Below are 19,747 nucleotides of genomic sequence, written 5' to 3'. Positions count from 1 at the left end.
TGACTGTTACTTATGTTACTGAACTGTGTATTGTAGAAAGCAAGTTACTACAACAAAAATTCCCCTTCACAAATCAGCCCCCCCCCCCCCCCAAAGTATCATGTCCTGATCCATCCATTCTTGAATTCTGCTGTTACCAGCTTTTCAAGATTATTCATAGAATAGGTGATGATGTTGGAAGTTTTTTCCCACTTGGTTAGACTATAATAAATTTAGTTTAATCCTTTATCCAAGTGTAAGCAAATGAAGTTTGCACCTGAAGTATCTTCAGGACTGAGGCAACGTGTGGTAAAAGGTGGACAAAGCTCTCATCGCTTGTCTTAGTATGAATGTAAGCTCTTCCCTTAATGCATAATACTATACATTAAGGGAAGGGCTACTACCCAGACTGGTTTCGACCTTTATTGAGGTCTCGTTAGTGGGAGCCAGACCCAGAGGTGGAGATACTAAGGTGGAAGTCATATTTACCTATACGAGTTGCCAAAAGGTGTCTCACCTTATTATTAAATTCCTCTGGATTCAGAGAAAGATGTTGGAAGTTTTTGTTTGCTTACACGTGGATATAAGATTAAACTAAATTTATTATAGTCTAACCAATTGAGAGGAATTTAATAATAAGGTGAGACACCTTTTGGCAACTCGTATAAGTAAATATGATTTCTCCATTACTTCCACCTTAGTATCACCACCTCTGAGTCTGGCTCCCACTGATGAGACCTCAATAAAGGTCGAAACCGGTCTGGGTAGTGGCCCTTCCCTTAATGCACAGTATTATACATGTCTGCAAGGGGATGTGCTTTGAATTATGGGAAATACTAAGACAAGTGATGAGAGCTTAGTCCGCCTTTACCACAAGTTGCTTCAGTCACGAAGATACTTCAGGCGTAAACTTTGTTTGCTTACACTTGGATAAAGGATTAAACTAAATTTTTTATTATAGGTGATGATGATGGTAGGCTACCTTGGAAGTTGTATACAAGGGATGCAAGCACATCAGTAATCAAGGTGAACAAAAGATGTAAGCAAGCAAGGCAATTCTCTTGATTGCTTGCTACCCCTCTCCTTCCTGTTATGGTTATGCTGGAATATATTTCTGGAGAGGCAAGTGCAGAAATAGTAAATGAATTTAAAGCATGTATGATATACATTGTGAAAAACAGTTACAATTGCATGCAACGAGTCCTACCGCTACTTGGAATGCCTGATAGCATATTGATTAAAAAAAAAAAATTGTCATGCAATTACTTACTTCTGGTCGTAATGTTGGCAAAATCACCATTTCTCGTAGGGCTTGTTTAGCCACTTCTTGACCAGCTGTAACAAAATAGTGTTAAGAATGCCATACAGCAAGAAACATGATAAATATACTATCTAATGAAGTAGAATTCCATTATAATGAGAATTCACAATAGCACGAAACACTATATGATTAATATGAATAATTAGACATTTGGAAAACTAAAAACTGCTCCAGAATCAAATAGCAAATACAGTAATCACGTTTATATCATATCAAAATTTATAATGCAATAATGGATTTAAATAATATATATATATATTCTCATCATAGTAAAAATTTATGATTCACAAAAGAAAGCTATTTTACTTGACAATCAATTTAATAACTGCAGGTTATATATAAAGATGTATGATAACAATCTGTTTAGAAAGATTTTATGTTACTCCTGTTGATAAAAGATTGTAAACCTATAACACATTAGTTCCACAGGTAGGATAGGGAATTTTTTTCTGTTTTCATTAACTTCTTTTGTATTTTTATTTTTTAATTTTTTACATAATCTGGAAAACTAACTCTAAAGACCAAACATGGAACATGACTAAATTCCACTAGGTTCTTGAAGTAACTTATTGTTTAATATAAAATCATGTTACACTAAGAAGAATAGATATTTTCTCCATTATGAAGAATAAGTAATGAACATCAATTTGAGAAGGTAAAAGCAATAATAAATAGTCAAACATGAATGTAATGTAATATAAAGAAATGATCCTTATCACATCTGCAGTTGTGATAAGGATCATTTCTCAGGTGCTAAAGCACATTATTTTGTTAAACTTCAATTAACAATCAACAAATAAAACAACAGCAAACATATTTTTGATTCATACTTGTATTTATGCAGCTGCAGAAAATAGTCAAACAGTGCTTGTTGTAATAAAAACTATCCATATGAAGACTTGAAAAACTAATTTTGCATTATATGCAGTATTTTCTCCCCTTCATCAACAAAGGCAAACTCATCTGAATGAGTTTCTTTGCAATAAGCCAGTTTCTGAAGGGGAGAGAATTATGTAACAGCTTAAAAGTTTAGGTAAAACATCACTTAATAGGTTTAATTCATAGAGTAATTTTCAAACAAAAAAATAATCTGAGAAATACAGATTACTTTTGTACATGTGGTCTATAAATGGACCACTCTAATGAGCAAGTTTGTTTTGGGTTTAATGGAGCAAGGGCTACTATGGCTATGCTGTGCAAGTGAAAAGTAATATATAAACAGGTACAAATATCAGTATATATAAAAACAAATGCAAAAGGTGTATAGAAGTAAATGTAAAAAGGAATATGTAAAAAAGTATAGTGTAGCAAAATTCTTAAAAATACTAGGTATTAAAATTTCCAAAAAACTAGGTATTAAAAGAATGTATATACACTAGATTAAAATTATAAAATCAACATGTGCATATACTGATACTCTGTAAAAAATTTACACGCAGAAGGTAGCACTTGATGAATCTGAAAATCTTCCCAGTATATAAGGCTCAGACAGATTCTGAATGTGACTAAAAAAGGAGCTGCACTTGTTGCAAAATGAGAGCAGTTGATTAAAATGTGTATAATGGCTACTCCAGTGTCACACAGCTCACAGACAGGCATATCATCACACCTCAATGAGAAGGAGTGCACAAGGTGACCGACTTATGCAGAGCATAAGCAAGAATAATTTCTTTACAGCCTCTACAAAGACTAGACTGACACAATATAATTTCAGACTTGATTTGATAGAGTTTATTGGTCTCTCTACTCCATTGCGAATGCAAATAGGATAAAAGTTTGTCTGATGATTTGCCAGTAATCAATGTATGGGACAGGCAAATGGTGGAATGAGAAATGAGCTGACATAGCTTCAGTATCTACAGACTTGTTTTCCTTAGCCACCTTACCGGCCATTACGGATCAAATATGCATCCTCATATGCTTCATATCCATCATATATTTTAATCTAATATCAATGTATTACAATTTTAATATGCACTTCGCATCCATGATAAACTTGACGTCTATAGCATGGTTAATCCCAATGTAGCTTGGACTCCAACAGAGGATATGCTAAAGGGAGAGCCCAGAAGAGAACTTTTGGAATATGAATATGTTATGCACCTTTGGTATTGATGCAATGCACGCTATCACACTACATGTATCGCAACCCCTACAAAGTGCTTTTACTGCTGCATACAGCTCAGCAGTAAAATTGTTACATTTTAGTGGGATTTCAGCAGATATACTGAGATCTTTCTTCCTAGACAGCAGATATGCTGTCTAGGAAGAAACAGGAACAAAATCAGAATATTTGATTCTATGAGCTTGAAACAGCTGCTAGTAAACAACAGGCAGGTGGAAAATGGGAGAAGCCTGCAGAGTTTGGTTTGCAAACCAAAGGATTTTACTACTGTAAGATCCTAACAGCCCATGATCGTGTCTTCCATCTCTTAGAAGGCACAATTCTGGTGGCTTAGGAATGTAAATACGTTTCTAAGCCACCTGAACAAACAACAACTCTCTTCCTTTTCTAGACACACTTGTTCCATGTCTTCCCTCAGGCTGCCTTTCATTCATGGTCTACTGCAAACTTACACACAGAGGCCAATACATACATAAAAAATCATACCACCATCCAACACAAAAACTAGAGGTCATCAGCATCCTCAAACATAGAACCCTAACAATTTGCTCTAATGAGCAGGTGCTGAACAAAGAATATGAAATTATTAACCAAACATTTGTAGAAAATGGCTACAATAAAAAAGCAATTCACAAGATCTCCTTGACAAAAATGCCATCAAAAGCAAAAAAGATAACAAGAATGCCATAGCCATACCATACATTAGGGGCATATAAGAAAAAATAGATAGACCACTACATAAATACAACATTAAGGCAACCTTCGAACCTCCTGAAAAATTAAGAAATATACTCAGCATATTCAAACATCCTCTTTCCCACCTTGACCACCCAGGGGTTAACAAAATTCAGTGCACCTGAAACCTACCCTACATAGGGGGGAAACAGGGTGCACATCCCAATAATAATAATAAAAAGACAAACATAAATGCCCCATTAAATTCTTTCACTATGGAAAAACAGGCCTGTCAGACAATGCACTTCAAGCATGTCACAGAATCAACTGGAAAGGCACCACAACTGGTTTGAAAAAGTTCAAGGAAGTCTGTAAAATGCTGAAACATCATCCATATCTAAACAAGAATGATGGATTAATAATTCCCACAATCTGGAGGACCTATCTTCAACCCATATAACATCCAGAACAACCCTAACACAAGAAAACCTAATATAAGAGGACTGTATAAATTGTCTAATGTTGTTCCACTACAAAACTTTAGTTTTATTTATTTGGAGTGTTTTTTTTTTAATTTTTTTTAATCATCTGTATATTCAGCAAGATATATACGGTAGTCTATTATACCGACATGTATAAAAAGTTTATTTTGTTAATTTATATCTTTGTATATATTTTATTTAGTAGTATTTTTATTCAATTTTTTTTCCCAATAGAGGTAAGGCTAGGATAAACGATTAACAAAGCATTTAGATTTATTACGTTTGTGTAGTTTCACATAGCTTGTGTCCTGTGCATGTGTGTTCCTCGAGACTTCAATAACCTCAACACAGAGGCTTAAATGTTAAGTGTTATTATTGTAATTATAAGTAATTACTCCAACACATGTTTTTGCCTCCATAAATTCTTCACTATGAATGCTGACCACTGTGTAACCTTAAAAGTAAGGTCTGGATTGGAACATATGTGCCTGATGGAATAAGGTTTTTATGATTCCAAATTTTCTGGAATGGATGGTGTGCAGAATGCTGTTGTATCTAGTGATCAATGAAGGAAGGTTTGCAGTAGACAGAGTAAGATATCTAAAGAAAGCCAGTTTATTGTTCTTTTTTATTTCCATCATAAAATTTATTTGGAATTCAGGCTATTTTGGCTAGGTACCTTCATAATGGAGCCAGATGGCGATAACAATTATGGGACTGTATGGAAAAGAAAAGGATTTCTTCTAAGTGTTGCAGATAGAAGTTAGGCAGCACAGAAAGTGGCTTCCTATAGAAGTACCTTTTATCTGTTTGTAGAGTTTGTTTTCACAAGTGAAACAACCAGAGCAGATAACAAATTCAAATAATTTGACTATATCTGGAGAGAAGGCTTGTAAAAGCAAATAAAGGGGATCTTCAAGAGGGACATTGCTGAATAAAGATTCAATACTGATGCTTACCATTAATTTTGTGGTTTTAACTAACTAGAAAATCTGAAAAGGGTTTTTCTGAATGATCAAGTATTATAAATTTAAATTTTTATCCCAATCATTTAAAATCTTAACTATGCAGTAAGTCAGAAAAATTGATGCAATCTACAATGAGGTAGAAAAGAATACCTTTTATTGTGGATTTTAGGAGGACATAAAAGATGGGGGTAAGATGAATCTTTAGCTTATATACAATATCTCTGTCTAGACTGGCAGCTTCATAAAGTAATTACATTAAGTTTTATGACTGGCTATATATGGTGCAGCTGCCAATTTCTTGATATGCAAGTGTCAACATTGCAGAAGGGTTATTTTTCAAGAATAGTTAAAAAGGTACCCAATAACAACAGCAGCTTTCCCTTGTTGGCTTTGGTCAGATGGTCGTTCCATCTTAGAGACTGCAAATCTTTGATTTCTGCTAGAGAGAGATGTTTAGGAAAAGGGGGGAGATTGGCTTTACATAGCACAGTAGACTTCCAGCTGGAGTTTGTTGACATCATCACTGAAGAAGTCAGAAAAGGTACTATAATAGAAAATAAACCTTCTGCAACATGACAGATTTACACATGAAGAAACTGACTGCAACACCACAAACAACGAGTTCATAAAAAACTAAACTCATTACTCGAAGTCACCAGTATAGTCAGAGACATCACACCAACAGACGATCCATTTTGCTTGCTTTTCCCAATTTTAGTCTTGCTAAAATCCACAAAGAAAGCATTCCTCTCGGGGCCTCATCATAAATTTCGATCAATTGATTTACTGCATAGCTAAACTTTTAAAATCATTCATAAAAACTTTTCAGATCTTCTTCCTTTGAAGGATTATAGGCCAAGTGGTCTGTGCTGGACTCAATTCCATCTTTTTAAAGGTCTTCCTCTGCATCAGGTAGCCTTTGAGTGGTAATTTAGAATTAGTTTGAGTATTCTGCTTCTATTCATTCTCAGTACATGTTCTTTCCATTTTTTTCTCTATAGCAAATAACTTTCATTTTGGGAGTTTGTAAATCCAAGTATTTCTGATTTCACGGCTTTTCGTTTTATCCATTATTATGACTCCTTCAGTTCTGAGCAAAAATTTCATTTCAGATGATTCAATTCTTCTTTCATCTGCTTTTTTATTGTCCATATCTCACTGCCATAAAGTAATGTCGTGACGTTCTATTTTCATGTTATGTTCTAAATCCGCCATCTTGGTTCATGTCACTCTTATCAATATAACAACTAATTGCAAATTGATCACCAATCCAAAAGTAGAGAAATTTATAATTATACTGTGCCACCCTATTTTTAGATTAGTCTATATAAAATAGTAGGATCAATTCTTAATTAGGTTAGCAGTCTCCTCATTTATTTAGGCCGAATTATTTACTATTCCACTTGGGGTTCCTGCAAGATTCGAATATTTATGAACGGTGCAATAAAAGGCAATTCAGGCAAACACAATATTTAGATTAACAAAATAAAATATTTAATATACGATATATAGCAAATACAATAATTCTACTTTTAAATAAAACAATACAAATAACTTAATACATCTTGCTAAGTCACTCATTACAATTCAATGTTCTAAACTTCAACATACAATTCACTGCTTCAAAACTATAAATTCTCTTAACTCAAGTTAATAAAACAAAACTTCTCATTTGATCAGTTTACACACATCTATCAGTAGTACTTAATGTTTAAATTCACAGCAGGCTCTAATCAAGGTAGGCATTATTCCAAGCAATCTTATTTCGGACCTTGAACTTCTAAGATACGCTATAGTTAATGTTAGAATGAATGAACATGTATGACTACTCTTACCAGATACAATCGTTAATACATCAATTTATTGCGAGCACACTTATGAATTCACTCATTTGAGCTAGCGGAACACATTAAATAAAATTCTCCAACGCTTTAACTGAACTATTGTTAATCGCGCTTCACTACTCTAAACAACAGCGATAAGGTACTGATATCCTTCCTTGTTTACTTTCCTGCAATTAGTTAAATTCATTATAATTCTTCTCAGGGCAACATAGAATTAAGACGTAATCCTAGACTAACTGGAACTAATCAGAATTTCCCATTGAATATCCAGTTCTTTATTTATCCGATCACGACATCAATTTTCCTCTACAATAACAGCTGATTTCACTTGCAGCTGAGTATAAGATTCACTACGTTTCTTGCTTACTTCTAAACACTATGCTCTTGAATTTCTGCCCTAAAGAATTTACAATTTTCTTTCACTTCCTTGCTTGTATCCTACCTTCCTTCAGGCTCTGCAAAACTCTTACTTATCTCTCATTAAAATTCCTATTCTCTCCCTTCTCCTTTCTGGTTCCAAGGTCACGCACTCTTCGACTCGTGCTTGTTTATTTCATGCGTCTCCATGACAACGCATGAACGTAAACATTTCGCTAATGTAATACAACGCTCTACTCTTACATAAGTGATTACATAACATTAAATTTTCACAAATAAGAATAAACAGAATATTTGAGCTACTTAATCAGCTCTTTCATTACGTATTCAATTATTTATAATACACTTTTCGTTACTTTACATATATATTTTAGTTATCATAAATTTCTACACATATTATTTAATAAATTAATAGTAGGTTAAGTTTAGAATAAATATTTAAATAGTAATCCTTAATTAAGGAACAATAAATAATCTTTATACAAATTATGATTAATACATAATAAGCAATGTTAAATGTGAATGAAAAAAAATAAATTACACAACATAGTTTCATTCACAATTTAACAGTAACGTAGGTTTAGCTACTGTATTGTAGATCTTATTCGTGTGTGTTTTTATACATAGTTGGGTTTAAAAATTTTATTTATAATGCTTGTTACTTTCACAAAGTCTGATAGCTTCAGTTTTATATCACCTTAATTTTCATATGACACTGTGCATCCTAAATATTTGAATGTATTTACATGCGCTATTATTTTGTTGTTTATTACTATTTTGCTTCTTCGGATTTCTGATTTTCTGAAAAACTTCAGATCTCCTAGTTTAAGTGGAGGTCTTAGCGCCTCACGACCCATAAACTTAATGGTTAGTGTCGATACTCAATCTTTATTCACCAATGTACCTCATGAAGATTCCTATCAGTTGCTTTCACAAGCCTTCTCTCTGGATATTGTCAAATTATTCACCTTTGACAAATGAAGTAGCCAGAGTGAATAAATCCTACAAACAGATAGAAGGTACTTGGTCTGAAAGCCCAAAAGGAAGTCTTTTCTCCTCCACAGAGTCTCAACCATCCTTTTGGGCATGGTGAATACATTTACATTTTCACTATCTGGCACCATCATGAAGATACATCGCTAACCTTTCTAGCAAAAGTAAACAGTTCGCACCCTCGAATAAATTTCACAATTGAAATAGAAAAAAACAATAGACTGGCTTCCTTAGATATATCTCACTCTTGTTCTTCTGGTAAGTTAACAGCAGCAGTGTGCACACCATTGTTCCGAAAAAATAGAGATCATAAAAAAACATTCCATCAGGAGCGTGCATGCACATACACACACACAATCCACAAGATCAAGCTACAACTTTTTAATGCCAAACATGTTATGAAGCTGAACAGCTTCTCTGGACTGACTATACAGTATATTTCCAACTCCTATGAGCTTACTTTCAACAACCCTGAACCAGTATGAAGAGTTCCAATTCCATACATTTTACCCAAACCAATTTCAAAAATCCTCAAAAAATACAACCTTGTGCCTACATTTTTTCTGATAAACTCTCCTTGTGGCTGATTTCTTCTAAAAATAAACAACTTCTGCTCTCTCTTCCTGAGATCTACAAAGTTCCCGTGATTGATCATGTGATCAAATCTATTTATCTGAAATAGATTTGAGTTCCCTCAAATCTATTTCAGATAAACTAGACATTCTATAGAGAAGAGATTACAAGAATCCTGCAGTATTAATGAGAAATTTGATCTAGAACACAGCTACACAAATGATGCTGCTGCAAATTTGAATATTTATTTAAGAAGAGTGGTGGAGTCCTGCTGCATCAACTGTAATTTGAAATTTGGATTAGAACAACTGCTTCTTTCCAAAAATCTGGAAAAGTCCCATTCTTATCAGACAGTCCCCCAATCTATATATCAATTACTACATCTTATTCATATTGCATTATTCCTTATACCATCACTGTTTTCTTAAATATTCTAATGTCAATGTTCTACCTTGTACACATAAGCCTGTCATACCACTGAGAATGACCAGTTATTTTCAGGTTGAAATCTAGCGCGTAAGTTTTTATTTGTTTATTTTATCCTTGTGTCTACTTAATAGTTATCATTATGGCACAATTATCATATAAACTTCCCACTGTACATGCATTTTGGTGACATCTGATATCCCATGCGAAAGGTCATCATGGCCTGAAATCTCCTTTATATGATGTGTTTTGGTTCTATTTATGTGCCTCATTTTGTTACCTTCATTTGCTGCCTTTCCCATGCTCTTAATTCTCTCTATATGGACTTCCTTGATTGTCTACCTTTAATCAAAAAGTTTAAATCATCCAAACAATGTGATAATCTTCCTTGATGATTAACATCCATAACTCTGACTGATCCTCCTCCTCCTGTAACTTCACACTGGAAGAGAAGTTGAATTGTTTCCAGTCAGTTATGATATAATGCAATTGTTAACTTTCCTACCTACCAGAATTTCCAGATAATCCTCATTTTTTTTTTTTTTTTTTGACCAGCTGTCTCTCTAAATAGACTACAGACATTAGCTCTCCTCTTGGCAACACCGTGACCACAATCTTGCCCATGTTCCCCCATCCTTCTCCCAGAAAATTGCAGCATCATATCCCATGGCATTCCAATGGTGCCAATTTGGATAACCTTCAAGATTTCCATACTCTTTTTCATCGTCAGATTATTGCTTTTGCTCTCCTGATCCTAGCACTTGCTCTGATGTTGGAAGTTTTTCCACTTGGTTATACTATAAATTAAAGATACCAAGAAATTATATACTTGGTTTAATCCTTTATCCAAGTGTAAGCAAACAAAGTTTGCACCTGAAGTATTTTCCGAACTAGGGCAACTTGTATATAGAAGCTAATGACTTCACATCACTTGCCTTAGTATCCATAATGCGATGCACATATCCTTGCAGACATGTATAATGCTATAGTCCTGAAAATAGTTCAGGTGCAAACTTTGTTTCACCTGAAGTATTTTCAGAAGTTTTTTAAAACTGGAGATAAGTCAGTCAAGGTATCGTTCCACTGCTCACCACCTCAATACTGTTGAAAATGATGGAAATTAACAACCAACTTCATCACTTCAACTTCTGCTATTCTCCAGCAAATCTCACTGTCCTACCAATCCTTGGGTACAGACCAAGGAAAAAATTTAGACCATCTCATATGGTCACTCAATATTTCTAAAGAATTTGATCAAGTCTAGTATCACCACCTTCTTTCCAAGCCAATGCAAGTGGATTGTCAGCAATGATGAACAGCTCCCTCTCATCTGATTTTTCCCATCAAAGCTAGAGTACCTCAAGGATGTTGCTTTCGATTACACTTTTTCTCCTCTAAGTCAATGGATCTCTTTCACTTTTGATAACATTCCACTTATCTACAAAATCAGTTTTCCCTAATCCATAACCTCTTTCAGCAGTGAAAAATGCTTTTTTTATTTATTTTTTTTGTAAACATTACTTATCTCTGTTCAACTCCTAATGCTTTATAATTCCCAAATCTGTCTAAACTTAGAAAGTATCAAGAAGAGATACACTATGATGACTAAAGATTTTGGACACCTTACATGCCATACAAATTTCATATCCTACCACATGCAAATATTCAGGGAGTATCTGCATAAGTCTGGTAATAAAAGGTGGGACGTGCTTGCATGTTTGTATTTTATGTCAAAATGTCGGAAGTTTGTCGGTTCAGCTGAACCGACAGCCTTCCAATGTGGGATGGTAGTTTGGTGTCACATCAGTGGTTTTACTGTCTGTGACAATGCTACCCATCTCAGCATACCGAAATCTGCCATTGCTTATGTCATTTGTAGATGGAAAGGTGATGGTGCTATCAGAGTAGAAAAATGGCCTGGGAGGCCACCAAGACACACTGACTGAGATCGACAAGCTCTGTCCCATAATGTTCAAGCATCCTGCACATCAGTAATAGATCTTGCCGTCAACCTGGAAAATGCTGCAGGGATATCTGTCAGCACAAACTGTCCACAGAGAGCTGCAAACTAGCCACACATCATCCTCCTCAATATCAAACAATGTTTGGATTGGTGTGTTTCACACCATTCCTGGATTGTAGATGACTGGAAAAGGGTTCTATGGAGCAATGAATCATGATGCCTCCAAATGTTTCACTATGATGGTTGTTTGGATCTGGAGATTACCCAGTGAACAGTTCCCTCAGGACTGCATCATTTCAACTGTCAAGTTTAGTGGAGGATCAGTAACAGTATGGGAGATGTTTCAGCTGGATGGGGCTTGGTCCATTGCTGGACAACTTCATGTTTCTGACACTGTGGAAGCATTTCAGCAGTGACTCTTGCAAGTTTCAGAATGACAATGCTCCATTAAAGTGTCTGACACCAGTTTCCACAAAACAATGTTGAAGTGTTGGACTGGCTGGCTCAGGGTCTAGACCTCCACCCCCATCAAACATCTTTTGGACAAATTAAACACCAAATTCACTCCGGACCACAGTAGAAGTCAGTGTCAGCAATGGGGATAGCTTTCCATGAGGAATGGAAAAATATTCCAGCTGCGATGTATCAGAAATTGGTTGAAAGCATGACCTGAAGGGTAGTTGCTGTCATTCAGGCCAAAGGTTGTCTCACTCAGTACTAAAAATGCAATTAAAATGTATTTTTTTGACCACAACTAAGTGTCCAAATACATAAAGTATTTGTCACTTAGTTGTGGTCAAAAAAAATGTTGTGGGCAGAAACAATGTCATCTATTTGATTAATAGATGACATTGCTTCTGCATTATTCTCTCTCACACACACACATAGCATAATGCAGGTCATGCTGCTCCACTGAGCAGCATGACCTGCATTATGCAGGATTAAATAACTTCCAACATTTCAAGAAACACATTAATTTTTTCTTTCTTCTCTCTAATCATTTGCTTGCATGTGGCACAGCCAAACAAGTATGAAACCTCTTGGTGTGTGTGTGTGTATGTGTGTGAAGGATTGATAAAGCATTTCTAGTAAATTATCATTCACTCCAGATGCCTTTCCACATTTCAGGCTTCTGTTTATTTTCCCACCTAAAAGTATTTATACAGTTCAGGTATTCCTTGCTTAACCTGCTGAAATTAACTGCAGCAAGAGTTTTGATTAATGCGCCTTTAACCCTGCGGAGCTTGCAGCTGATCTGACATATACATGCAAACTGTTTAATATAAATATTTTCTTACACAATTCGGTGTACAGCTTGGAGGTCACGAGTAGCTGTGCATTCATATGTTACGAGTGGCATTCTGCACTGTTTTTTTTGCTGTCAGTTTGGTTTAACATGTCATGTAAAGGTTTGTGATATTTGACAGTAAATTGTATCTGAGAGATACTGTGATATCAGATGTCAGTATAGCATGGTTTAGTTTTTTTAATTCTTTGTTCAATAATTTCTAGATTATAACTGAAAATAATAAACCATCATATATTACTGAATCCCAAGGCTTATTTATCATACATGTCCTCTAGGAGGTGCACTTTACATTATAGAAAATACTAAGGAAAGTGATCTGGAGCACACTCCACCTTTGCTACGAGTTGCCCATAAGGTTGCTTATACTTGCATCTGCTGAAACTTTTAGTTTCTATATATTCAGCACAAAACTCTTGTAGTTTCTATATTCGGCTATGAAATAATGTTGGATTCAATATCCACTGAATTTGTACCATCATGTATTATATTTGCAGTATTTTTCTTTATGTTTTATTGCTTGTTTGCAGAGTCATTTTGCTTGTTATCGTAGAATTTATGCTGATAAGAAAAAACAAACTGTTCAAACAACTCTTGATAACTTTTTTGATAAAAAAATTTGCAGTAAATAATGTAGGTACGAGTATTTATTAAACATTTACTTTGCATTAATTTTTTTTATCTTTCCTAAAAGAGTACCATATAAAAGAATTATTAATACAGTAATTGATCATGGACGAATTTTAATTTTTACCATTGATTATTAGATTTGATTCATGCGATTTTGATATACGTGGTAACATCGAGGGATACCTGTATTTATGTTGAGCTCATACCCAATAGGTTGGTTGATCAACCTATAATACATTAGTACCATGTGTGGGTAGTGAGGTGGGAAAGGAGAAATATTTAATTTAAAGGCCCTGTATATCACGGGCGAATACTCCGAGCGTGCTGGCTGTGCGGTGCTCATCCACGAAATATCAGTATCACCCATATTATATTTTTGCATTTATTCCCGTTAAAGACTCCCAATTGTTTGCAGACTTCGCGATTTCTAAAATTGAACACAATATACTGTACTAATGCTTCACTGTCCTCTTCACAAGGGTAATAAAGCATTAGTGCTTCATGAAGAAGGCACTTTTTGGAGCATAAACATCGAGTTCACATTCGCGTTAATAGCCAGGGTGTGCTTTCGAAAATGCATACACCTTTGCACCCTTTGAAAAGACGTAAAGAGGGTGCAACGGGTGAAATGTTTAGCTTTCTAATATTTTTAAACCGCTGAGAAGGCAGGTCTGGGCAAGCTAAAATTTTGAGCTCACTTATCAAGATAGGGTATTTGATTAATAGATGACATTGTTTCTGCATTATTCTCTCTCACAGACACACAGCTATTTGCTCTACCCGGCAACTTACAGGACACACATCACAAATGTTAATTATTAATAATTCGTTTACAAAAAAACTGCCGAATGTAGGATTCTTGAAAGTGTGGATAATTCCAATAATGATCGGATGTTATGTATACTGAGTCTCAGTAAACAAAAGAAATTTCTTGGAAAACAGAGCAAAATATGCACAAACCAGAGAAATATACATAACATGGGTAACAAATTTTACGAGATGATTTGCTGCTCCATCAAACGATATTTATTCCTGCCATTCTGTCTCCTCGTAAGTTTTTTTAATTATGCCATCATAAATTCACTTATTAATGTCTAGACTTTATAGGATTGTGCTATTTGCTCTACTCAGCAACTTATAGGATACACATATCACAAATGTTAATTATTAATATATAATTCATTTATCATTAATGAACGTATTTCTACTCGCACTTATTCTTTCTTTTTATTACCTATTCTAATATGTCTTATAAATGATGGTTCACATATTTTAATCTTTGAGTATTTCAAATATACCAACCAACTACAGAGGATTGCTGCAATAACTCTTTTATTCCTGCAGAAATAAAAGATTTATCATTTCGTTGTATAAGACCCTGATCAGACCACACTTAGACTATTGTTCTCAGATCTGGTCCCCAGGATTTGAAGAGGATAAATTAACTGTGGATAGGGTACAAAGGCAGATAACAAATATGGTTTCAGAACTGTACAATGTTAGTTATGAGGATCGTCTGAAGGAATGTGGACTGCAGAGTTTCGTGGGCAGAAGGAAAGGAGATATGATTGAGACTTTTAAACTGTTGAGAGGTGGTTACAGAGTTGATACTGGCGAGTTCTTTCGCTTGGTTGAACAGCAGGAAGTAGTGATGACAAGGGGGTCATCCCTGGAAGTTATGAAAGGAAATTGTGAGCAAGAGGGTGAGGAGTGGTTTCTTTGCATGGAGGGTGGTTGAACTATCAAATGCATGGTGAGAACGATCAATAAATAGTGGTACGATAGACTTTGTTTCCTAGGAAGGACCTCTCACGATGAGTCTTTCGACTCCATGGAGGCCTAAATAATAATAACTACAGCATTCCCCTTTGTCGTTGTTTTCTAATAAATCTTAAAACAAACAGATTGTTCCCCCACTCTACGCAGAAGTATTTAAAGTTATCCTGCAATTAATTGCATTGGACCAATTAAGATGAGCGCTGATGTGCTATGCACTCTCAAAACTTTCATACATCAATAAAAATGCAATCATACGGTCATGGGCATCTGCAGAGGGGTGGAACCCCCCACCCCCGGCTCGAGTAAAAAATTCCACAAATTATAATCGTTCGAGTGATTAAGATATGTAACCTTAACCTCATATGTAAGCTTTGTCTGTCTTAAAATTTTATTATGAGTTGGCCTGTTTCGGCCCATGGCAGGGTAGCCATATGTGTTTTATTGCAGCAATAAAACACGTGTTCCTGTTTTTTGGTTCATCTTTTTCTGATTCCAGTTCGTTTGCCCTCTGTCTAGTGAGTCACGTGTAAATTGTAAATTTATAGTGAAACAAATTTAAACAGAAAAATACATTTTTAAAAAGTATGTAATTTAATATTATTTTACTTGTTAGTTTTATGATTTTTTTGCTTTTAAACTGAAATAACTTAATTTAGGATTAATTAGTTTATTTTTAATAAAATATGTCGGTCAATTTTTTTATATATGAAATTGTGCTAGAACTGTATTAATTCTGAATACTTTTTTTTTCCAAATTAAAGATCATTAAAATCAATGTAAAATGAAAATAATATACTGTATTTAGAGTTTACATCGATAAATAATTACATCAAAAAATGCTAAAAGACGTTTATTGATGTAATTATTTAATTATTATTATTAGTAGTAGTAAGTAGTAATTATTATTAATGTAACTGTCTCCAAATAAGTCTCATTTGTCCAGTTTCCCCATTCTGAATTTGTCCACATCATTACTTGAATTATCTGTTATTAAAGAAATTTATCTTTTGTGTTTAGCATTGAATGTTTTAGCTGTTCCATTTCCCTGAATGGAGCATTTGGCTATTATTTAGTAATTCAAGCATTCTAAAGGTTTTTGTTGCATCATCCCAAATGTGAGAACAATATTCTAAGGTCTGGCAGATTTGGGATTTATATATTATTATTATTACTACTACGGGCTACTCCAGTAGTCCTTAGACTCATCGAGGGAGGCCATAAACATCATGTTCACACAACTGTTCAACATTCTCACAGTATCTATCATACCTTGCCTTGAACTTGCTCACTGTCATAGCACCCACAACAGACTCTGGCAGCTTATTCCACTCATTTACCACTCTAAAAGTAAAGAACCCAGCTCTAACACCCCTGCTAACCACGCTCTTGCCCAGCTCCCATGGGTGTCCCCTAGTTCTCCCACCACCAGTCCTGATCTCAAAAATATCATCTGAATTAATCCTATAGAATCCTTTTAGCAATTTGAATGTCTCAATCATATCTCCCCTTTTCCGCCTATCAACTAGTTTCTGCAACCCACAAATCTTCAACCTGTTCTCATATGGTTCATTCCATAGACCTGCTATCATCTTAGTCACTCGCCTCTGGATCCTCTCCACCTCCTCCCCATCAAGAAGGAACCGAGGTGACCAAATCTGGGCACAGTAGTCGAGATGAGGTCTTATCAGGGCTCGGTACAGAGGTACAATAACTTGCTTGTCTCTGCTCGTCAAGGTATTTTTCAACAACCAAGTGAGTTGATGAGCTGATTTAGCTACTTTCGCAATGTGCCCCCTAAACTTCATCTCCCTATCCACCAACACTCCCAAGTCCCTGGCCTCATCAATCTCTTGGAGTACAGTTCCACCAATGTGGTATACTGCTGCTAATCTTTTCACTCCGAAATGCATAACCTTACATTTTGTCACATTAAATTGACATCCATTCTCCTTAGTCCAGAACTCCAATCTATCTAAGTCATCTTGCAAGACTTTGACATCTTCTGCGATCACTATCGCCCTACCCAACTTTGCATCATCAGCGAACAAATGAACTGTCCCACTTAGACCCTTCCCTATATCATTAATGAACAGATTAAACAGCAGTGGTCCAAGAACAGAACCCTGTGTCACACCACTAGTCACAGGGAGTCTTTTGGACTCTACTCCTGAATAAACTACTCTTTGATATCTCTCCATCAACCACCCAGCTATCCATCTCACCAACCCTATATCCATTCCCATATGTTGTAGTTTACGGATTAGAATTCCATGTGGTATCCTGTCAAACGCCTTTGCCAGGTCCAGCAGTATCACTGTAAGCCCATTTCCCTTATCCAGTTCAGCCGTCACCTTGTTATAAAACTTGAGCAAGTTACTGAGGCATGATCTACCCTTCACAAAGCCATGCTGTCCTCTGTACAGTATCTGATTTTCATCAATCCATTCCTGTATTTTTCCCTTGACTACTTTCTCCAAGACCTTGACAATGACTCCTGATATGCTGATCGGTCGGTAATTTGCAACCATAGTCTTGGATCCTCCTTTATGCAGTGAAACTATTTTCCCCTCTTTCCACGCCTTCAGGACTAAGCCAGACCCGAGACTCAGATTAAACAACATGGTCAAGGGCACTGATAATTCCTTAGCCGCTTCATGCAAGACCCGTGCCGGTATACCATCCAATCCCACAGATGTATTCACATTAAGGTTCTGTAATAGACTATTCACCTCCACTTCATTCATCACAATTCCCGTATAAACTAATGGTTCCTTCATTTTTTCAACGTCACCACCTGGATGATATACTTTTGCAAAGTGCGTGCTCAATAACTCCACTATATCGACTGGTTCAGTGAACTCTTTACCATCGTCATTCCTTAAAATCATTTTGCCATGTACAGTTTTTTCTTGCTTGCAGCATATTGAAAGAACTGTTTGGGATTCTCTTTTGCTTGCATAGCTAGTTTCCTTTCATAATCGGCTTTTGCTGTTTTTACCACACTCGTTACCCTTCTGGCCTGCACTTTATACCGTTCGTGTGCCTGCAGGTCACCCCTTTCTTTAAATTCCCTCCATAGTTGTTTCTTTTTTGCAGCTCAAGCTTAATGGTGTTATTCATCCATTTAACCCCTACTTGTTTCACTATTTGGACCTTAGGTATACAATCAGCCATAACCTCCTGTAAATGCTCTTTGACCACTTCCCATGCTCTATCGACGTCCAGCCCTTGCAGTTGTACATGCCATGGCACTGATCCAGGCAATCTCCTAAGCTTATCATACTTGCCAGCACGGTAATTCCACATATACCGTCTTAATCACAAATTGCACACCTTTAGCCACCTCCCAGGTCAAGACCTTATGATCACTCTCACCAATAGGTGGCAACACGGTCATATTCATTACAGTCAAATTCTCAGATACTATTACCAGGTAAACTCTCACACCCTTAGTATTTTCAATTACATGCTATTTCAGATAGTTATCCCTTAATTGAATAAAATCCATTTCCTTCCTCACATGTGTCCTCTCCTCCTTCCAATCAATGTTACCATAGTGTTAGGAAATGTATAAGTAAGTAGTCTTATGAATGGAAGAGGATTTTTTTTTTTTTTTGGAGACAGAGGTCATTTCATACAAGAAATAACTGTTTAGTAAACAGTGAAGTTCATTAGATTATATTCGCCCTACTAGAGAATGTTGTAAGACAATGTTTATGAAAGATCTTAAAGTAGTGCCAGCTACTGGAACAAATCCTAAAACACACCCCAACTCAACATCAGAGTTCAAGATCAGTACTATTAACATAAGAAACCTGAATGGCAAAGAAATGGAGCTAGCTGAGGAATTGGATAAATACCAGATCGACATAACAAAGGTGACAAACTAAAAAGACAAAAACTGGCGAGATCTTTCTGAGCAATAAATACAAAATGTTATATTCAGGCAATGACAATCAAGGAAAAGGAGTAGCCATGGTAATCAAAACTAAATACGAGACTAATCTTCTTGAAAGGCAGGAAGTCTCAAGTAGAGTGGTGTGGGCAAATATCAGAATGGGGAACTGGACAATGAGACTTATTTGTGCCTATGGTCCCACAGAAGGTTCTATACTAAAGTAGAAGTGGAGGAATTTTTTTGAGGCTTTGGAGAAAGAAACTGATGCAATGAAAAAGGAAAAGTTGGTCCTTGTTGAGGATCTAATAGCAGAGTAGGAAATGATTGTCAGACATACAAAAATATACCGAGAAAATTTGAAGAAAAGAACAAAGCTAATAATAAATAGCAAATACTTATTGAATTTC

The 19,747-nt window shown here is 35.6% G+C and overlaps 1 protein-coding gene across 4 annotated transcripts in view; it reads right to left on the bottom strand.

Moving 5' to 3' along the window:
* The window catches only part of spas (spastin), a 322,787-nt gene that overhangs the window by 96,079 nt on the left and 206,961 nt on the right, over nt 1–19,747 (bottom strand). For all 4 annotated transcript variants that reach the window (XM_090407599.1, XM_090407596.1, XM_090407597.1 and 1 more), the window contains one exon: nt 1,250–1,314. In XM_090407599.1, the coding sequence (XP_090263725.1) occupies nt 1,250–1,314 (65 nt within the window). The remainder of the gene's footprint in view (nt 1–1,249; nt 1,315–19,747) is intronic.

Source organism: Typopeltis vanoorti, chromosome 17 (assembly GCF_054136105.1).
Source record: "Typopeltis vanoorti isolate ZY-2024b chromosome 17, IOZ_Tvanoo_1.0, whole genome shotgun sequence".
NCBI classification, from domain to species: Eukaryota; Metazoa; Arthropoda; class Arachnida; order Uropygi; family Thelyphonidae; genus Typopeltis; species Typopeltis vanoorti.
The sequence above is the reverse complement of the archived record's forward strand: the minus strand, read 5'-3'. Positions and strand labels throughout refer to the sequence as shown.